The sequence below is a fragment of the Excalfactoria chinensis genome, chromosome 7 (genome assembly GCF_039878825.1).
Source record: "Excalfactoria chinensis isolate bCotChi1 chromosome 7, bCotChi1.hap2, whole genome shotgun sequence".
NCBI lineage: Eukaryota > Metazoa > Chordata > Aves > Galliformes > Phasianidae > Excalfactoria > Excalfactoria chinensis.
The window spans coordinates 20,726,072-20,746,167 of record NC_092831.1 but is presented as its reverse complement, the minus strand read 5'-3'; the positions used below and the strand labels follow the sequence as shown (position 1 = coordinate 20,746,167).

At 33.6% G+C, this 20,096-nt stretch overlaps 1 protein-coding gene across 1 annotated transcript in view; it reads left to right on the top strand.

Moving 5' to 3' along the window:
* Positions 1–20,096, top strand: part of CCDC141 (coiled-coil domain containing 141) — a 52,261-nt gene that overhangs the window by 20,747 nt on the left and 11,418 nt on the right. The window contains exons 10-22 of the mRNA XM_072341896.1: positions 432–551; positions 1,098–1,289; positions 2,003–2,179; positions 3,804–3,983; positions 4,572–4,694; positions 5,674–5,862; positions 6,137–6,316; positions 6,673–6,822; positions 11,459–11,599; positions 13,389–13,577; positions 15,222–15,405; positions 17,256–17,365; positions 18,946–19,038. Coding sequence (XP_072197997.1) covers positions 432–551; positions 1,098–1,289; positions 2,003–2,179; positions 3,804–3,983; positions 4,572–4,694; positions 5,674–5,862; positions 6,137–6,316; positions 6,673–6,822; positions 11,459–11,599; positions 13,389–13,577; positions 15,222–15,405; positions 17,256–17,365; positions 18,946–19,038 — 2,028 coding nt within the window. The remainder of the gene's footprint in view (positions 1–431; positions 552–1,097; positions 1,290–2,002; positions 2,180–3,803; positions 3,984–4,571; positions 4,695–5,673; positions 5,863–6,136; positions 6,317–6,672; positions 6,823–11,458; positions 11,600–13,388; positions 13,578–15,221; positions 15,406–17,255; positions 17,366–18,945; positions 19,039–20,096) is intronic.

Here is a 20,096-nt window from a genome sequence, read left to right as displayed (position 1 = left end):
GGTCTTTTAGCTTGGTGGAGAAGCTTTAAATGTACTTTCCGGGGGAAAAAATAAAAATAAAAGAATGTGTGGTGCTTTTGTAAAATGGATCATAATAGAAGTCTTTATGACACTGTGGTCGTGCTTAGAGTTTAATACAGTTGTCTTATTGAATTAACAAGACTGGAATGCCTGGGACAAAAAAACAAACAAACAAACAACTGCCAGCAAAATGAGAGCAGATAGAAATGGAAGAAAACATTCCCAACCCAAATGTTAGGTGTGAAATAGTAGAATTTTGTTCGTAATTGCTCTGACAATAGAAAGCACAGAATTTAAACGGTACCAGAGAAGTATTACTTTTCTTTTTTCACTGTAAAGCGATTTTCTGTACTTGTCTATATACGTCTTGTCTTGTGAACTAACTATATAAATAATGCTTTCAAATATAGGTATCACAGTCAATTAAAAAAATCACCTCAATGCTTGCAGTTAATGTGGAGATTGGTTCCTGTCTGACTGAGTCAGAAAGAATTTTGAACGAATACCTTGAGCTGGCAGATCAAATAAAGGTAAAAACCAAGAGTTTTCAGATTTATTAATGTTAAATATTTTTTAAAATAAATGCAAACAAATACAGCAGTAGATTTATGAAGAACCAGTCGCACTCAATTGTTGACAGAGTTCTTTTCAAAAGAAATAAGTATCAAACAAGCTGCTAAGAGGGAGTTAACTCAGAAAATGAGTTCAGAAAATTAGTCTATACAGTTTATGAATGGTAATGTATTGGTCTGGTTGGCTGCGTTCCTTTGTGGAACACTTCTTTTGTTTTCGTTCTTGCTTTGTGAAGTGGGGAACTTCATCTGTATACTGAGATTCCTATTCCTTTTCAATCTTAATGGCTGCGTTCAATGACATATACAGTTCTTATTGTTAAAATGTTACTAGAAATAAATGGTTTATTTTAGCACATAGTTGGGGACGTTATGAGCTTTTCAACTAAGGAACTGAATTGTTCAGAAAAAAAGTGATGCTGGTGAAAGTTAACAATGTGTTATCAATATTCACTAATGCTTCGTTGTCATTTTATATTTTGTTCTACAATTGTACCTTGAAAGGAAACCTCATGTGAACTGAAAGAAGCTGAAGGAATCATCAAAGATGTGAAGGAGTTTGAACCTGAGCAAGTGGCAGCTTTTAATAGCAAAAGTGACTTCTTGAATGAAGAACTGAAAAAAGCTGAAAGAAACACTAGTACAAAAATAGAAATTCTAACAACTTATGCGGCCTTTTTAAAGTCTTCACTGGAGGTACAGGCTACCTACTTATTCTGTTTAAGTGGTGAAAAATCTTGTAAGCAGAGACATTTGCTTTATTTTAAATAAGACAAATCCTGTAAGCACTGTGCCACGGTAGAACTACAAGTGTTTGTAAACTTCTTTCTGCATTAAAGGTGGTCTGCACCATCTGGGCAAGTGGCCCTGATTATTGAACTTTCATTACCATAATAATTAGCCAGCATACAGGTTTTCTAGAGATTTAAATCACCATCATGGGAGGTATTTTCATCAAGTTTTTCCTTTTTCTCATGTGCATGCTCTATCTTGGTCTCTCATTATACACATGATAAAAGTTGGGTGATTATTTTCATATTTCTTAAAATTTATCATAATATATTTATCTTATATGTTAGTATAGGTATTTACAACAATCTGTGTTTCTACTGAAGTGCTAATTTGTTTGAAGGGATTTAAAAATGAAAGTTATATAACCTGTAAATTCTGTGACAGAAATTGCGAATCTCTGCTTTTCATCTATTGGTGATCTATCTTAATTAAGATTACTTAAAACATTGAGTGTTGTTTAGTATTTCAGTAGGTCTTGGGGAGGGAAGTAGATTTTAAAATCTGTAAATAACTTAATATAGCCTGAATTTTATCTTCAATTTTATCATGTCTATTTATCTTCAGATTATAGCAATTGAATTTGTGATTAAAAAAAAATTATTTTCTATCTTTTGTAGGTGAATGACTACATTCAATATTTGAAGGAATTCTATCAAGCAGAGCCACTACGAACAAGCAGGGAGGGTGAAAATAAAAATGCAATGGAATCAGTTAATACAAAATGGCAAAAATTTATAGAGAAGTTTTTTTCCACTGAAAATCTGGGAAACGTTTTTCTTAATTTAGTAAATACGGTGAGATTTTTATTTCATGGAGTTACCGCCTTTCTCATGGAACAAACTCAAATTCTGTGATTAGTCAGTGAGTCCAGAACATGTATTAAACATAATACATGGACATAAATTTTGTTCATGTTGAAAGCAGCATAGATCTGTGTGTGATATTTGGCTCATTTTACTTCCATTAAGTGTCAGTAATTATCAATGCAAGTGCATGCAGTTCTAAAAAAAATGGGTACTGGAGCTTCTGTATACATAGATAATCACTCCTGATGTCTTTACATTTTTTCTTGAAATCAGCTGCATTGCCTAGGCATCACAGTCTAATTCTCTAGCACCTCTTCATGGGATGATTGCTTGAGATTTGCATAAAATCACTCTCTGTGCCATGCCTCCTAAACTGATCTCAATTGATGTAGGCAGCAGTTAATTCTGCTTTTATGGGAGAGATAAGGGAACAATCACAGTGAGCTGAGAGGATGAGAAGGGGAAAATGGTAATGATAATATAACGGGAAAACTTCCTTAAGGAATGTACTGAGGCAGCTAGTGAGGGCTGAAGTGTGCGGATTTGAATACAGCCAAGCAAAGATAAACTATTCAGAATTAACAGCAAATTGAGCATGTCTGAAAATGAAGTAATGTGAGGAGCAGCTGAGAGAACTGGGACTGTTTAATCTGGAGAGGAGGAGGGTCGGGGGAGAGTTACTGCTTTCTACAACTGCCAGAAAGGAGATTGTGGTGAGGTGAGGGTTGGCCTCTCCTGCATAACTAGCAATGGGACTAGATAGAATGGACTCAGTTTGCACCAATGTAGGTTCAGGTTGCATATTAGGAAGAATTTCTTCTCGGGGAGAGTGGTGAAGTACTGGAACAGGCTGCCCAGGGAGGCAGTAGAGACACCAACCCTTGAAGTGTTCAAGAAAAGGTCAGATGTGGCACTGAGAGGCATGTGGTGGTGATGGGTTGATGGTTGGACTAGATGGTTTTAGAGGTCTTTTCCAACTTTAATTACTCTGTGATTCTATTATTCTGTGAAATTAACTAAAGTATAGATGTGTCCAGATATTCCCTCTCTCAGAAATCCTGGAATTGTGTTGTTGCTTTATTTTCTTCCGCTTTTCTGATGATAGTTAAACCTACAAGTCAAGAATATGTAGAAAGATACAGACTAAACTAGTTGTTTACAAACCAAATATTTCTTAAAGGAAAAATTCTTAAATAGGAAAAGCAACAATAGCATTATCAGGTTTTCTGCAGTGTTTGAGCTCTGTTTAAAAAGAGGAAAATCTGCCAAATATTCAAATACTGAACAGGCTCCAATGCTTTGTGCTACTATAGATGTCAGCACAGAGTGGTCTGTTCTTTTATTCCTTTCATCGTTCTGGATTTTATAAAGTAACAGTAGTCATAGCTGCAATATATAAAATCTGTTCATCTATATCTATTTCTAAGATAATAGTGTGTCTAAATGCACATGGAGTACCAAAATTTTCAAATAAGTTATATCAAAATATTTGCTTCTTATTAAATTTTGTTAATATTTTAATATGAGGCTTTATTGGTTTTATTTTTTATTTTATTTTATTTTTTAATACAGATACAAATGTGGAAAATGTGTGTTCTTATTTATTTACCAGGTAAATGAGGGCTTAATATTAAAAGTAGAAAGATCTGTACAAATAGTAGAAGAAACCGTTATTAATTTGAGTAAAGAAATGGAAGAACTGACTGATCTTTGGGCAATCTGGAATTTTAAAGTCAGTCAAGTCAAACCCATCAAGCAACAGTGCTGGATATTGGAAGAACAACTAAATAAGGTATATAAGCTATTAACAACCTAGAAATAATTGTCACAACTGCTTTCTTTGTATTTCATCTGTGACTCTCCATCAACTATTTAGAGATACTATTTTAGGAAGAGAAATAGATAATTCTCCATAACCTGTTTTACCATCCAGGTAGTCCTCAAGAATGATTATGATGATTTTGATCTTGTTTTGGTCACTTTTCAAACCCTACAAGTTGTCATTTCTATTATTATTATTATTATTATTATTATTATTATTATTATTATTATTATTATTATTATTATTATTATCATTATTTTAGCACCATCTTGTATCTTAAGTTACTAAACTAATTTGTTTCTTGATAGCTACTAAACTCAAAGTCCAGCCATGTCCATAAGGACAGAAGTTTGAGAGCTTCTTGTTACAGGACTTCAGAATTTCAATGTCTCTGGTTTTTTACTAATAATCTGTCTTAATGAAATTTACTGATAATATTTGCATGTTTGCATTGGGGATGGTTTTTTTATATTTAGATTTGGGATGAACTATTTTTGGTTTACTAAAAAAAAAAACTGAATTATTGCTAAAATATCACTGAATATGATTATCTTTTAGACTACACATGGGCTGCAAGTTCTTCAAGAGGCACTCAGGCTCGCATCAACACTTGACCTCGGAAGTGATCTTTGTATTGCCTTACAACAACAAAAACTTAACCAATTAAAGCCACAGTTTCAGGTGAGAAACTGAGCTCCTGAAGTGCATAGTCACTCAAATGGTCTTGCTGGTGCAGTGAACAATCATAATCACATTGCTTTCAGACAGAACTTGGAGTCACACTTTTACATTTTGTATTAACTTTCTGCAAGAGAGATTTTGTGTGTTGATAAGGTCAGGGAGAAAACATCCTATCTTCATTGTCCCCAGAATGTTTTGTGTAATGTTAGCTGCGTTTGAATCATCATACAAACAAAATCACTGAGTATTCCAGGTCACATGAAGTTGCTGGAAACATTTTCAAAGATTGTTGTCTTGCCATTTTGTGTCTGATATTAACTTGCTTCTTTGAAAATTCCCTTCAGCTGGGTTCCCTCAGGGAGGGGGAACTTTTTGTGTTGTGAAAGGAAGAGCATTTTTTTAAGGTTCTTTAACAATAAACTAACAGTAAATGCTCATTTAATAAGAATCCTCAAACTCATTATCAGGAGTTTCACGCGTGATACTTGTTTCACAGTCCTGCAAGTCAACTAGCAAGTCATGCTGTTTTGTGGAGGGTGGCACTGCATGCAGTGCAGCTGTTCAGAAGTGTTCTTTGATCTGCAGCTGCAGAAACTAAGAGGTTGCGTCTGGCTTAGAAGTTCTTTTTTGCTGGGTTACCAATTTCTCTCTCATTTGTGAGAGTTGAGCTCTGTGTCTGCTGGATTTCGCTGAAAAAAAAAAAAAAAGACTATGTCATCTTTGTAGTATGAAACTTAGAAACACTGTGATCTTACATATTGCAAAACATTTTGTACTAGACGTGAGAACACAGCAGTCAGTCAGCCCATCTAACACAAATGTTGGGAATTTGATCTTTTATGAAGTTTTCCCTGTGGGAATTTACCACTCCAAGGTTGTTATATTTCAGTTATATTTCATCAAGTGTAAGGGAAATCTTGCAAATAATTTTGTGATTTCTACTTTTTTTTTTTTTTTTTTTTTTTTTTTTTTTAACTAGCAACTGAATGCTGAGCTTGAGTACATGATGAAATTATTAGAGTTGTTAAATGAGAAAGGATTTCCTGTGAAAGAGAATTCCGAAAGAATAAGCAAGCTTATTCACCTTCATCAAATGGTAAAGAGCACAATAACAGAGTATGGTGACATTTTCAACAAGACACTTAAATTCCATCATGTTAAAAAAGAAGTGAGTACAGTCCTTTTGCTTCTAATCTGTTTTTTATTTTGCTGCCTGTAATCCTTTTTCTTTTTTTTCTTTTTCTCTTTTTTCCCCTCAAATGAACAGCATTAATATGTCTGGTGATCAGAATAAAACTTAGGATCTAAAACTGTATGAAATTCTGAGAGCTTAAAATTAAGACTGTAGCCAAAATTTAATTGCATGTTATGGGTAAGGATGTAATGGTAAGCTTCCATTCACATTTAAAATACCTACTGATTTTTAGTTCAATATATTTCAGCTGGAATGTCTGTCAAAATCAGGAGAACTGGATTTTCCGGAAATAACTGTGGGCCCTGAAGATGTGCACCATGCCAAAGCTTACCTTTTGAATGCTCAGAAGAAACATATGCATATCAGACAGCTTTATAAGCTGGTTATTAACCAGGGAGTGGATATCTTGTCTGTGGTGCAGAAGCCTGTGAGTAGAATTGGAATGACTTATGAAACCAATGATAAATATGTAAGAAGATTATAGAGCTATCTTATAGACATTTAGATGTACGAAAAAAAAAAATGTATTAATCCAGTGAATGAAATAAATACAGAGCTTTGAGAATCCTCTTAAAGGAAAGAAAAACAAAGACTCTAAAATAGGTAAGCATTTTTTGATTTCTGCTTATAGAGTATAACAAGTATATATACAGATATACAGCCATCAACTGAAACAAAGCATCCAGGAATGATGACATTTATTTCATTTTAGTTTTCATTTTAGACTGATTGAATCAGTATTGCCCTGAATTTTGTACCTTTTTTTGTATATTCCCTGTTTAGAATTGCTTGGATGTTTCTGTAAAGAATCTGAAACAAGAACTTGCCCGACTTGAGTGTGATAGCATTAACTGGAATTCCAAGGCAGATAAGTATGAGGAAGAACTGTCACAGCGTTTCCAGTACTATATCAATCAAGAGGCTATAAATGAGGTAAATGAAAGAAATACCTATTAAAAGGGCTATTGTGTTCAATAATACATACTGCTTTTTGCCGTTCTCCTAGATCTGCTGTGCATGTAGAGAAATGGTAATTTTCATCTTGCCAACAACCTTTAGTAGGAGCAATAATAGCCTATGGTCTGTAACTCTGCAGCTCAGGACTATAAGAAGATTTTGAGCTGGCAATGAAGTTTTTACTGTACTAAGAGCACTGGAAATAGAGCAGCTATATTTTCTTTGATTTTCAGCGCTATCAGTTTCATCTGAAATGTGTGGGTATTCAGATATATATATATATATATATATATTTTTTTATCAAACTATAATTTGAAATAAAAGTAGAATTTACATAATTTGTGATTATAACGCTGTTTGTGTCGGTAAGAACTTTCAGTCTTTTAAGGAGAAATTCAGAATACTTTAGTTCTTGATGTTTTGTCAGTAACCCGAGGTGTGATACTTAGAAAAGCTGTTAAAGGAAAAAGTGTTCCTTTACACAAGATAGCGGAAATTAGTGTTACAGAATTTAGGTTAGGAAAAATTACTTAATGTGATTATTTATGTAGCATCATAGCAGGCCAATTATGAATCCACTCTCTGCTTAGCAGATAAAATAAAGCTATTTCTCTCAGCAAAAAATTTAGGACACACATCCCCCAGAATGAATTTTCCTAGAGTGAGCTGCTTAAATGAGGTGTTGATGACATTAGCATTTAGATTTCATGTTCAGAATGTTTGAAGTTTGAATTAAAATATTCTCATTTTCTTGATGAAAACTCCTCAAAATTGTTGAAGGAAAGTATTTGCTCTGTATCCTGCATGTAAGGCTGGCTGTATTCAGGGAGAATACCTTTTAAATTATATCCCATTTCTATTAGAAGTTAATATAGAAGAAATTTCCTCAGTAAAAATAAGATAATGTAGATGTATATGCATTAATCCACCACTATTTTTGTTCATTTTTTCAAATTAAGAATCAAGAGCTAGTTCCATAATCTTCAAGTTATGAGCATTCACTTAATATTTTGTAGTCTGTTAATTTTAACATCGGAAATTAATCAAAATATTGCTAATATCTGGCAGACTTGTGATAATTTCTTTCCTATCTACTATACTTATATAGAGCCACAACACCGCTACATTACACTGCAACTGTTCGTGACAGTTAACACCATGTTGAACCTGTACATGAGGTTAAAAGTAGCAGGGTTACATACACATGATAACCCTTGCACTGAAAAAGACTTTTTACTTTTGTCAATAACATTTGTGTTCTTGCACAAAAATTGCAGTGAAAGAATAACAGATGCTAAAGTAGGTTATCTGCTCTCCCAATCAGATAAATTCTTTCTGATTCCTTTTGAAAATGTGAATTTACATCATTTTAATGGCAACGAGCTACCTTAGTTCACAAGTCAGTAGGAGCTGTAATTTCTCAGTGTTATCCTCGGCTTGTAGTTAATTTTAATAAGTGGATAACAACATTGAAATGCCTCCTAGAGAGACTAGGAATCAAAGTACATTAGTGGAATTGTACTGTTAACAAAAATATGTTTAAATCAGCCTTATAAATGGCTTTTTTCATGTTTGTAATAGTTACGTGATAAATCTTAGTGATTGATATCTAAAACCCTCTCCACCATCATTCTCCACTCATGACAGTCCAACTATAGTTAGGAACAGCTGCCTGATAGATGACTATGACACAATGGAGAAGCTGTAAAGTTCCATTAAACTTGGCTGAAGTCACTAGAGCATTCTAGGGTGAATAGTACTTTAGTAATTCTCATTGTATTTTGTAGGAAATATTGGAAAATGGAGATATGTTTCAATTTCAGTTTGTAACAATTGAGCCATATATCGTACCTTGGTAGAATTGCTGATATGAGAAAAAGTTGTGCACATGCTCTCAGAGGATAACATGCAGGTCTGAGCTGAATCTGGTTTTCCACTGAGGCTGAAAGAGAAGAGTGACAGCAGCTGCAGACCTTTGACACATGAGCCATCATATCTGAAACAAGGAGATCTAATTTCACGTGTTTTGCGGAGAGCCTGTGTCCTTATAGAAGATCACTAGCTGATGTGATGTATCTGCATAAGCCAGTGAAATAAACTAAAGAGAACTTACTCATCTCTTGTTTTCCTCAGAATTAAATCAGCAAATGAGGCTTTGTTCTGGATACAAAATATTATTCTACCGAGGTGATTTTATTAATAGCAGTGTTAGATAGGTTTTATTATTCAGAATCCTTAGGTGGGATAAAGAGCTTAAACTGATCGGAGTTCATAGTGTGATAGAATTCATTTCCCTTTTATTATACTGAGTGAATATCATCAGTCTGTTCAGTGCTGAAATAATGTGGTAGAGTCCCCCTAGATGAAATGAAAATGGAAAAGATATCCCCTGGTGGATTATCGTTAGTATGTAATAATAAAGGTGAATTGCTAGCTTTTCCAATGACGGTAAGAGCAGAATGAGCATGCACTACTCCCTGGATTTTTAGGGGTAGTACTGAGGAGGGAGACAGTATGACTCTAATTAAAATAATAATAATAATTTTTAAAAAAAGCTTCAAATATTTTAACTAAGTATTAAATTGTGGGTGTTAACCTGAAGCTGTTTAAATTTATTGAGTGCAGTTAGTTTTCATGTATGTGCGCCTGGCAGAACAGTGCCTAAGTTATTAGAACTGGCGCATTTCTTCAATGTCATTTCCTTTAGGTAAATATAATTTTTTTTAGAATTCTATGTACTTCTAAATGCAAAGGACTGTCAGCTCCCAAAGGATGTGAAATTCACAAAAAGCTTTCAGGTTTCTGTTTTGTTTTGTTTTGTTTTTTCTTCCTTTTCAATTTTTGCGAGCACAATCAAAGGATTTGTATTTACTGTGGAATTGAGAAGTAATTAAAATACTTCTTCTGAGGTATTAGCAGTATGCTTACTGTAGCAGATTTTTTTCCCTCTTGCCTGGCTCTTCCTACTGCTTAAGGGCATTAAAAAATAACTGCAGTATATTTTGAAGTTGTAATGAAATAAAAATTGTATAACTTCCAGACAAAACATACCATTTTGCACTTAAAAATTTCGTAGTGCTTTGAAGATACTTTGCAATACTTGTTTGATATGTCTCTTTATATAACACCACTAATGCAAAGAATGAGATATGTATGGTTTATTAGGACACACCTGTAAAATGACATTGAAGCAAACAGATAATTGGAGTTGGAAGGAGGGGGTGGGGGGGTGGGAAAGAAAGTGCAAATAGAATAGTTATTGAAATTCAAGTGCTCATATGCAGTCTACATCCTGACCTTGCAAAGAATCACCTTTGTATGCTCTGGATAGTGATACTGGGATATTTAGACAACCATAGTATATAAATCTGAGCACCTGTTTAATTCTCTCAGAAGCCGAGCTTCTGGTATTACTAAATATTGTTTCCATCCATTTTATTTTCCAATAAATATGGCAGATAAGTCCACAGCTGCAATAGTGCAAGGATTATAGAACCACTGAATAGTCGATAAACCTACAAACTTCTTTCTCTGTTAGTCAATTCCCAGTAGAACAATAACATTCTTTTTTTGGGGGGGAAATAGAAAATGAAATATTGCATTGTAGGATGAAAGTATTGTAAGTAAATACAAATATTTTATTTGCTCTGGAAGTAATGCCTGTTATTTCCATTAAAATGAAAGCAGACCACAATACCATTTGATAGAGACAATTCTTAGCAACAAAAACAGTGCTATTTTTCAATATAGTTGCTACCAGTAGCTATGCATTTTCAGCTGTGATGAACAAGACTTTTATGCCACTCATAAAAATCTGCATAGCTGTTCAGAATGCAGCTTGTCTTTCATGTTGCTTTTGCCAGTGCTGAAACCCAGCACCTACCACCTCACTGCAGTCACATCACTGGTCTCCATAAACACTCAGCAATCATCAATGAATGTCAGTGGATGATATATCTCACACATGGAAAAATTCAGAGACACAGCTTTGCTTCATATGCACTTACATGTCAGATGCCATTCTGTCAGACTGCTCCTCTGCTGCCATCTGTCACACAGCAACAACATGTAATGGGGTTTTGGTGGGAAGGTTCAACCTCGGCTGCCATACCATTAACATTTGTCTCTGACATTGTGGGCCATTAGAATAGAATAGGAGGCATTATTTTCACGGCAACCATCATACTTGCCCTAGGTCAGTAATTTATTTTATTTTCTGGAAACTAGATGTTGGTATACTGGTTTTACCAGAGAGACTACAGAACCTGAAAGTCATCTCTTTGTAGCTGAAGTGAATGCCCTAGGACCCAGTTGTCTGAGCAAGAATCTCAATCTGTAACTCTGAGCTTTTTGCCTCAGCCATTCTGGAAGCAATTCTCAGTACTCAAAATGCATAAAATTTTACATAAAAAGGTTACACGTTTTCCCTAATTGAAAAAAATAAATAAATTCTAAGTATATAAAGATGTTTTATGAGACAACACAGTATTAATAATTTCTGTATTCAATGTTCAAATTGTGGATAAAAAGCTTGGAGGGGAGAAAGCAAGCTAAACAGAAGAGTGTTGTTTTTTTTTTTCCTTTACTGACAAATATGCTTACTCTTTTTCAGCTTAGAGAATCATTTAAGGACCTCAAAAAGAAATTCAACAATTTGAAGTTTAACTATACTAAGAAAACTGAAAAAGCTCGAAATTTAAAAGCACTTAAAATACAGATTCAGCAAGTTGATACATATGCTGAGAAAATACAGGTAATATTGGAAACTTATTATAAATATTTGATTGTTTCAGTTGCTATAGCCTATGCCAAGCAAAATGCAATTAGAACCAATATCCCATCAAATTTATGAATAATAAATATGCAATTTCTTTTGCATCCATCTGCTTTCCTTTCTCATTTAAACTTTCTGTCCTTCGGAGCCCTTTTCTGCTTCCATTGCCTAGAGTTGCTTGTTGGAACCTTAAACTCTTCTGGCCCCATCTATTCTTTGCACACACCAGAAATTCTTCCAAATCTTCCACGACTTTTTAGAAACCAATTTGTCCCTTTGTTATCCAGAGCAAACACTTTTCAGTTCATTTATCCTTGAAGTTTTCACAATTTTTCTCAAAATTTTCAGTAGCTGTGATTTTACTATTTTTTCTCTTATTCCTTTTATAACTTCTTTTCTCCTTGATGATTCAGATCACGTAATCAGTAAGGTTGAAAGGGACTCTCTACAGGTTATCTAGTCCAATCTCCTTGCTTAGAGCAGGATCTACTACAACAGGTTTCTCTGTTTAATTCCCAGTACTCAATTGGACATTAACTATACAAAAAACCTGTTGTACTCTCCAGCTGAATACTGGACATTACATACTCAGTCCCTCAATCATCTTTCTAACCCTTTTCTGAATTTGCTTCAATATGTCCAAGTCTTCGTTGTACTTGGGAGTGGAAACTAGGCACAGCACTCCTATGGATAGTCTCACCAGTTCTGAGTAGAAGAGAATAATTATCTTCCACAATCTGCTAATAACGCTCATCATACCAGTGTATATTTTGAGAGTCAGAGTTGTTTAGATAGGAGAACAAGTCCAGTCATCGCATAGCACTACATTTCTACCACATCCCTGAAGCATCAAACTCATATGCCTCTCAAGTGTCTCCCAAGTTGGCAACTCTGACACCTCTAGGTTACTTTTTCTGGTCTCTAAGCACTCTTTTTGTGAAGAAATTCTTCATGGCATCTAATCTAAACCTCCCCTGCTACAACTTCAGGCTGTTTTCTTATGTCCTATCTCTTTTCACCTGACAAAAGAGACTGATGCATACCTTGCTACATCCTTTCATGAAATTGTGGAGTGTTCACATAGCTGTTTAGGGAAATGGTGTGTATGTGGACAGTTCATTAAATACTTTTTATTTCAAACCAGTCTCTTATATTCCAAGATAAAATGAAGCGCCTGTCTTTTTTACATCATTCGTATAACTGATATCACAGGGATGTCTAGATCAACAGGGAAGACTAGGATGTAAAATAAATAAATCTGTATGTATAGACACATAACGTAATCCTAAAACCTACATGTTATGTTTATAGCAGATATCATGAAGAGCTATTATGAATATGTTTTCCTTTGGGTCTTTGGGGTTATGCTAGATTATCTCTAATGTTGTTTATGACACGTTCTTATGCGATATTGTAGGATATAAATGACTGTTTAAATTGACTCATATTCTATCAAAGTAAGAGACTAAAGCCTTACTAATATATGTTGTTGTTTTTTTTTTTTTTTCATATGTAGATTTGGTGAACATTATTCAAGATCCAGTTTAAATCATACAAATGTTTGTTGATATGTTGAAAATTTAATTCAATATTTAATAAATGTTGATTTCAGTACTGTAGAGGCCCCCCAGCTTGTGTTGCATTTGGCAGTGCATCTTATACTATTTACTTTAAAACACAAAAGTGAAAGTAGAATTGTGCGTATTTTTAACTTACTGTTTCAGAACTGGAAATACTTATTTGTGATACTGATGCATCTTTTAAACAGATTCTTAAAAAGAAGATAGATAATTTAGAGAAGAAATTAGTGGACTCTGCAACAGATGATCCCCATGTTAGAGTCTTCTTGGGGTCAATCAGTGAGTTACAGAAACAGCTGAATGATTTTGGCAGAGTTGTGGAGGATTATAAGCAAAATCTGGACCTTACAGAGCATCTGCATCTGATGATGGAAGAGGTACTAGGAAACCTATGGCTGTAATTGTGACTCAGGACTGGGGTAGATGTGAGTGTTTCTAACAATAAATGAAATATGTGACTTCCAAAGGTAGTAGATTGATGTAAATTTGGATTTTCTTCTATTTATTTTCTTTGTAACTTCATAAAGTTGGGAGGGCAGTGAACATGGAACTTGACTATACTCTTGTTTTGCTATGCTTAAGACTGAGTTCGCCATTGCCTTGACTTTCATGGTTATTTGGCACATCAATAATCATACTTTACTTCTGTGCTCATTTTCTGTAAGTGTTCTGGGGCAACACAGAAAGAACCACAAGGCATTCTTTAGCAGTTGTCAAATCACAAGAGCCAAGATCACGATACTCAATTTGTTAACAGTCAGGAAGAGTTGTCTTTGAAGTGTTCAGTTCTGGAACTGAAATGTAAAATGTTCAATACCTTAACAGAAGCTTAATATTTTATGCATAATGTATGTAATAATATACATATAATGTTTATATGTACATACACATATAAAGTACATATTAAATATACTTAATTGGTAAATTATTTTTTTTTTACCCAGAATGCAGTTTCTCTTTCTTTTTAGAGTTCTCTAACTTGTTTTTAATACACCTGAAGACTGTCTTATATGATGCCATATATTTTTAAAATGTTTGTAACAATACTTTCCTTCTTGCTGTACTGTGTTGGTACGTCTGTGTGTCAAGCACATTTGTCATCATTGTTTATCTTTAGAAATAACACTGACCCCCAAGTTCATCTAAATCCATGGTGAATAAATTCCCTTAATGATGGATGGCAATAGTAAAGATTGTTTTAAAAAGTGTTTTCAATGTCTAATGATCAGATAAATGTGTCATTTTGTGTAATATTATATGCTATATGACTATATATATCATATATAAAATGTAATATATACTATATGAATATATAATATTCTTATATATTAGTGAAGCAATTTATGTTGTGGATTTGCATTAACATCCACATCCAGCCTTATACTTTGGGAAAAAGAATTTTCCAGAAATAGCCTTTAAGATGTCTTCTTACTCAGTGTGAAGTAGAACTTCTTATTCAATAATTTTATTTCAGAGTGTAGGAATAGTCTTAAATGCATTAAAATGCCAATTAAAATTATTAAGCTAATTATTAGCTGCTTCCCTTGGTGATGTAATATAGATGTTAAGTAAATAGCAGATTAAATTATCTCTCCAGTATTATTAACCGAAAATATTTATTAAGGGTACATTTTATAGCCCGTTCTCATTTGTAGAAAGAATGTCAATATCTTTAAGGACTGTTTGCCAGTGAACTAAATCTTAGCAGCCTTGCTTCGGATATGATAAAAGGCAATGAAGTTAGGTAACTGATATGTTAAATGGAAAGAACTTGGAATTAAAATACGTTTGCAGAAACTTTAACTTAGGAATCTAGTGTTTAAAGAAAACAGAAAAGCTTTTAGTATTTGCATCAACATTCATAATGAACAAATGTTTTAAGCTGTAATCACAATATTTAAGGCAAAATATATGCCACCAATTACTGAAATTATAAGAATAGCCTCATCTATTTTGTAAGAGCTTGAAATGCTGATACTTGTTCATTCTGATACAGTGTTTATCATTTTTTTTTCCTTCAGTGTCAATATTGCTTTGAAGATGTTAGTGCAACAGTCATTAGAGTTGGCAAGTATTCAGCGGAATGCAAAACAAGAGAAGCAATAGAGACTCTCTACAAGCAATTCAATAAGTTTATTGAGGCTACGCTGCCTCAACAAGAAGAAAAGTTTCAGCAGGTTATAGATCTGGCTGAGCAGTTATATGGTAAGGTTCTATCTGTTAACTCTGGGGAAAACAAACACACAAACAAACAAACAAAAAAAAAAACAGAAACAAAATGCAGTTATTTAGGACAGAAGAAAGCAGTTTGCTAGATTTGTCAATTTAAGAATAAAATCACAGAAAGTTAAAAGCAAACAAAAAACCAACAACAAATGTTTTAGAGTATTGACTTGTAAATGTGAAGGATTTCAGGGAAAGTACTGAAAAAATAATGCAAAAGCACTGTTACTGTCTGGTAGTTACCTGATTTTCCCTTTGCAAACTGTGCTCACCCTGGAATCTGATTGTGAATGTTCTTGTAATATTTATGAGTTTGAAACTAAGACCTCATGGCTCATAATTACTTGTAGCAGGCTAAATCTTTGAAGTCAAAGTATGTTAAAAGAGTTATGCATCAGTGGTGAATGAATTTTTATATCAGTATTGAGACTAGCTTGTGGTGTTTGATTGCTCACTTTATGTATTATAAAAAGAAAGGTGCATTGTTATGTAAAAATTGTATTTGCAATTGTGTCATTTGAAAACATTGATTTGTTGACTGAAAAGAATGCAGGTCAACCAAGTTGAGGTTTTTCTTTTTTCTCCAGCTCAAAATGTTTCTGTACCTGTTGAAGTTACTTTATCTAAAGATAAGGTGTCTATCCAAATGTGGAAAGATAATGTGTATTCTATAAAGTCAAGTAACAAATCTGATAAAATTTCAACTAACTGTACTTTCAAATTCCTCTGATGTTGGGAAGGCTAACTGGAGAACAGGGATATTTTTTCTTCCTATTTATAACCTTCTAAACATTTTAGACATCCTTTTCCCTAGAGAATGTATTGACAGAATGGATTCTGGACACAGTCTCACTATCTTATTAGGAATGTTGAGGGAAAGAAGCTGCTTTGTGTTTTATTTATGTATTTTGTCGAGGGAAAAAGCTTCTCCATCCTGACTTTGTTCTTTTATATCTTAAAATATGGATTCAATTGCCTTCTAGCTATATAGTCAGCCTGGTAGTTCAGGAAACCATTTGAGGACAGCACTTTTTCAAGCGATGTCACTGACCTATAGTAGAAATTTTTAATCAAGTAGAGACCCAGTACAAGACTTGCAGATACCATGAGGTGGAATCTTGTTACAGTTATCTAGATTGGTCTATGTCTGTGATGGGGGGGCAGTAGGCCTGTGGGCTCTCCAGCCCTGACAGATGGGAAGGGAAAAAGGGTAGGGAGTTGGGAACTGGGCTCAAGGAAAAAAACAGAGCAGCGGCAATGATCTAAGGAGGGAAAGTTATTTTAAGATTTTTAGCTGTGATGTCAGGATGCAAGATAACATATAATACAATTGAAATTGAGGCTAATAGATCAAGTAAAATAAGAGAGAGAGAGGTTTCTGAAGATTGAGAAGCCTACTTTGAAATTGGAGGCACATGGCTTGGAAGCACACCCACACCCGCTGCGCTGGGCAGTGAGAGAGGGAGTGTCACTTCTGTGATGTATTTTCCTCTTTGACCGTGAGGTCCTCTGGGACATGTACTTCTTCTCTGTGTTCCACATGATGTTATGATGTGGAATACAAATAGCAAAAATTACAAAGCCATGACAAATCTCTATATTTCTCTATAGTACAGAGCTCCTTCGGTGAAATAAAACATAGCTTTTAAAAATATGTATTTTATTATATGGAGGTTATAAAGTATATTTGTTATTATAAGTTTCTCTGAGGCATTATGGCTTTTTTGGGGGGAAAAGGGTTGTTTATTTTTTTTTTTGTTTGTTTTGTTTTGTTTTTTTCCCCCTGTTATATTTTTCATATAAGGCACCTTTATGTTGTTTTCCCATTTCAGGTTTTGAAGAAGGAATTAAGTATGTTGAAAAAGCTGTGTCAAAGTACAAAGAAATCCTTAATTCTGTTGATGAGTTGTGTAGATCGCTGAGAGAATTTAGGGAGATTCAGGTATTTTTCTTTTGCCTTGGGAATAAATTGTGTTCATGTGAATATGTTGGGTTTATTGTCCGAATCAGTACTTATATCAGAAGACCATCAATGGGATAATGAAACAGTTTTTTTTTTCCTTGAACAGCAATCATAAAAAAGCAGTTAAATGCCACTTCTTTGTGCACTAGATATTCACCCTGTTTTTGTTGTTGCTATTGATTTTGTTTGTTTTTGTTCTGGACTTCTTTTTGTTATAGCTATCAGGTAAATATTAGATAAGAATGTCATGCTTTCCTCAGGTCTGACATACAGATAAGTGCCAAGTTTAAAGAATGCCAATTCATAATAGGAAAAATCACACTAAAACCCAAACTGTGTTAAAACCATAGTCATTTAATTTTAAAAAGTCTGGCTTATAAACTTTGAGGATTACAACAAATATCTTAGTTTTGTATTCCCGTAAGCTTCTAGAAGAATATCTGCATAATAATGCATAATCTGCATAATAATGCATAGTCTGAAGAATAGCTGCATAATTACAGTAGGTAGTGGATGAAGGGATAAATAACTGCTTCTATATTACAGACTACTCCATTCTACCTCACCCTCAAAGTAATGCATCAAGCAACTGCAGCAATACCTGATGGAGTAATTCTGTGAAGCTGGAATACATAAGATGCTCAAATATCCTGTTGATGTTGAAAGCTGTTTCACTTTATGCTGTTGAAATTTTTTCGTTATTTACTGCAGTGTAGAAACTGATAAACACTCAGATTATCCATTAATATGCCTAGAGGCAGTAAAAGATGCCAAAATACAAGTGAGTTCCAAAAGTCTTTAAATAAATGGAAAGAAGGCTTTGCCTTTCACTGTTAGCATGAAGAAACTTTTATATATATATATTATATTATATTATTATATATATATATTATATTATATATTATATATTATATATATATATATATAAACTAGTTTTTCAAGATTCTCCTCTCAGTCCACATGTACCTAAACAGTAATGTGTGTATATCAGTAGCTCCAGATTCTGCTGTGACAGGGCTTCATCTTTCATTTAGACAGTTCTTAGATATTATTATAAGAAAAAAGACTATTTTACTCAAACTGAGTGTTACCACAAGGAAATTTTCTGCAATAGAGAGTCGTTCTGCATTTTTTCAAATGACAGATGCTATTTTTTTATAATAAACACATAGTCTGAGAATTTAAAACTAATATTTTGATCATATATTTGCAAAGTCTGAATCTCATGAGAGATAAGAAATTTAGCAAACTATCTAAACAAATAGGCACTATGAGTATGCAATGCCATGAATAGGAAATCAATTTCCTTTTATTTTTTAAACAGCAACAATTCAAAAGAAAATGCATCATATTTTTCATTCCTTATGCTTTGTACAAACTGGTTAATATTCCTCAGATTCTTGATCAAGCACTTTTAGCAGCCTTTAGTGACTGATACTTGCCCTGCCTCTGAAATAATCCTGAATGAAAAACTACACCATTGCGCAGAGCTTGAGTCAGTGTGAAACTACTAATTACTGTCTTCTGTTGTGTATCAACTTAATCTTTTCATGTGGCAGAAAGATGAATTTGCTGGTGAGCTTGTTACTGTTCAAAAAGAAGAAAATAGTCAAGAAGCATGTGAGGACAAAGCAGATGAAAAAAAGCATCAGGTTGGCCTCATTTTTTGTTTTTCTTTGATTAGAACCTCATTAAGCCTCCCTTATGACAAACTTTGTCAGTGTAGTCTTGATACCTTAATTTATAATTTATCTCTTTTATATATATATATATATATATATATGTACTCAGTGCAACCCACACTTTCTTCCCTACTGAATTTTCTTTTTCAGACTTTTTGCCTGTCCACATATCTCCTCAACATCTTCCACAAAGAACCATTTTTCCTTTTTGAAACTCTAATTTTCATTCTTTTTTAACAAGTTTTGTCCATGTTTCTTATTTTTTTAATATAACTGTTCAGTATTTAATATTCTCAAGACACATTTGATTTAATATTTAACCTTAATATTTCATCAGATTCAGTTTATTGAATATGCTGATGGAATTCAAGCCTAATAGCTTAACTTTTCTGCCTAGGTATCTATCAGAATGTAATTCAATGAAGACTTGCAATCCTTGTTGTGTGTAAAACTGACGTGGTCATTTAGAACAGTGATGATAAGGTGATAAGAGCTGTGTGACAGTTGAATTTGCAAAGTCAAGAAAAATGTACTCTATGAGGATATTTAAATTAATCCTTAAATAGAAGCATTTTCTAGAAATAGCTGACTATTGGTTAGATCCTCAATAGAAACATCTGAGTACATGATGAGTTAAGAAGTAAATCAAGGTTTTATTCTCAGCAATTGCAAAGGTGAAAAATGTATGCTTTCCACTAGTTTGGAAATTCAATTTTGATTGTTTTAATACCTATTACATATTCATATTGGAAGACAATTTGAGGGTTGGATCTTATCAGATATTTGTGGAAAACCTTTAATACACAAGCTTCATCTTTCAAGTGCTTTGAATGTTTTAGGTAAAAGTGCAGTGAATTCTGCCCTTGTGTACGATCTAATTCTTTTTTAAATTGAGATGAGAGGTTTTTTTCATTGTGGGTTGAAGGAAATAGAAAAAACAACAGCAACATTTTCTGTTGACATTTGGACAAGATCTTGAAACAACTGGCACAAAATAAAGAAAATGCAATGTGCTTGAGGATATTGAT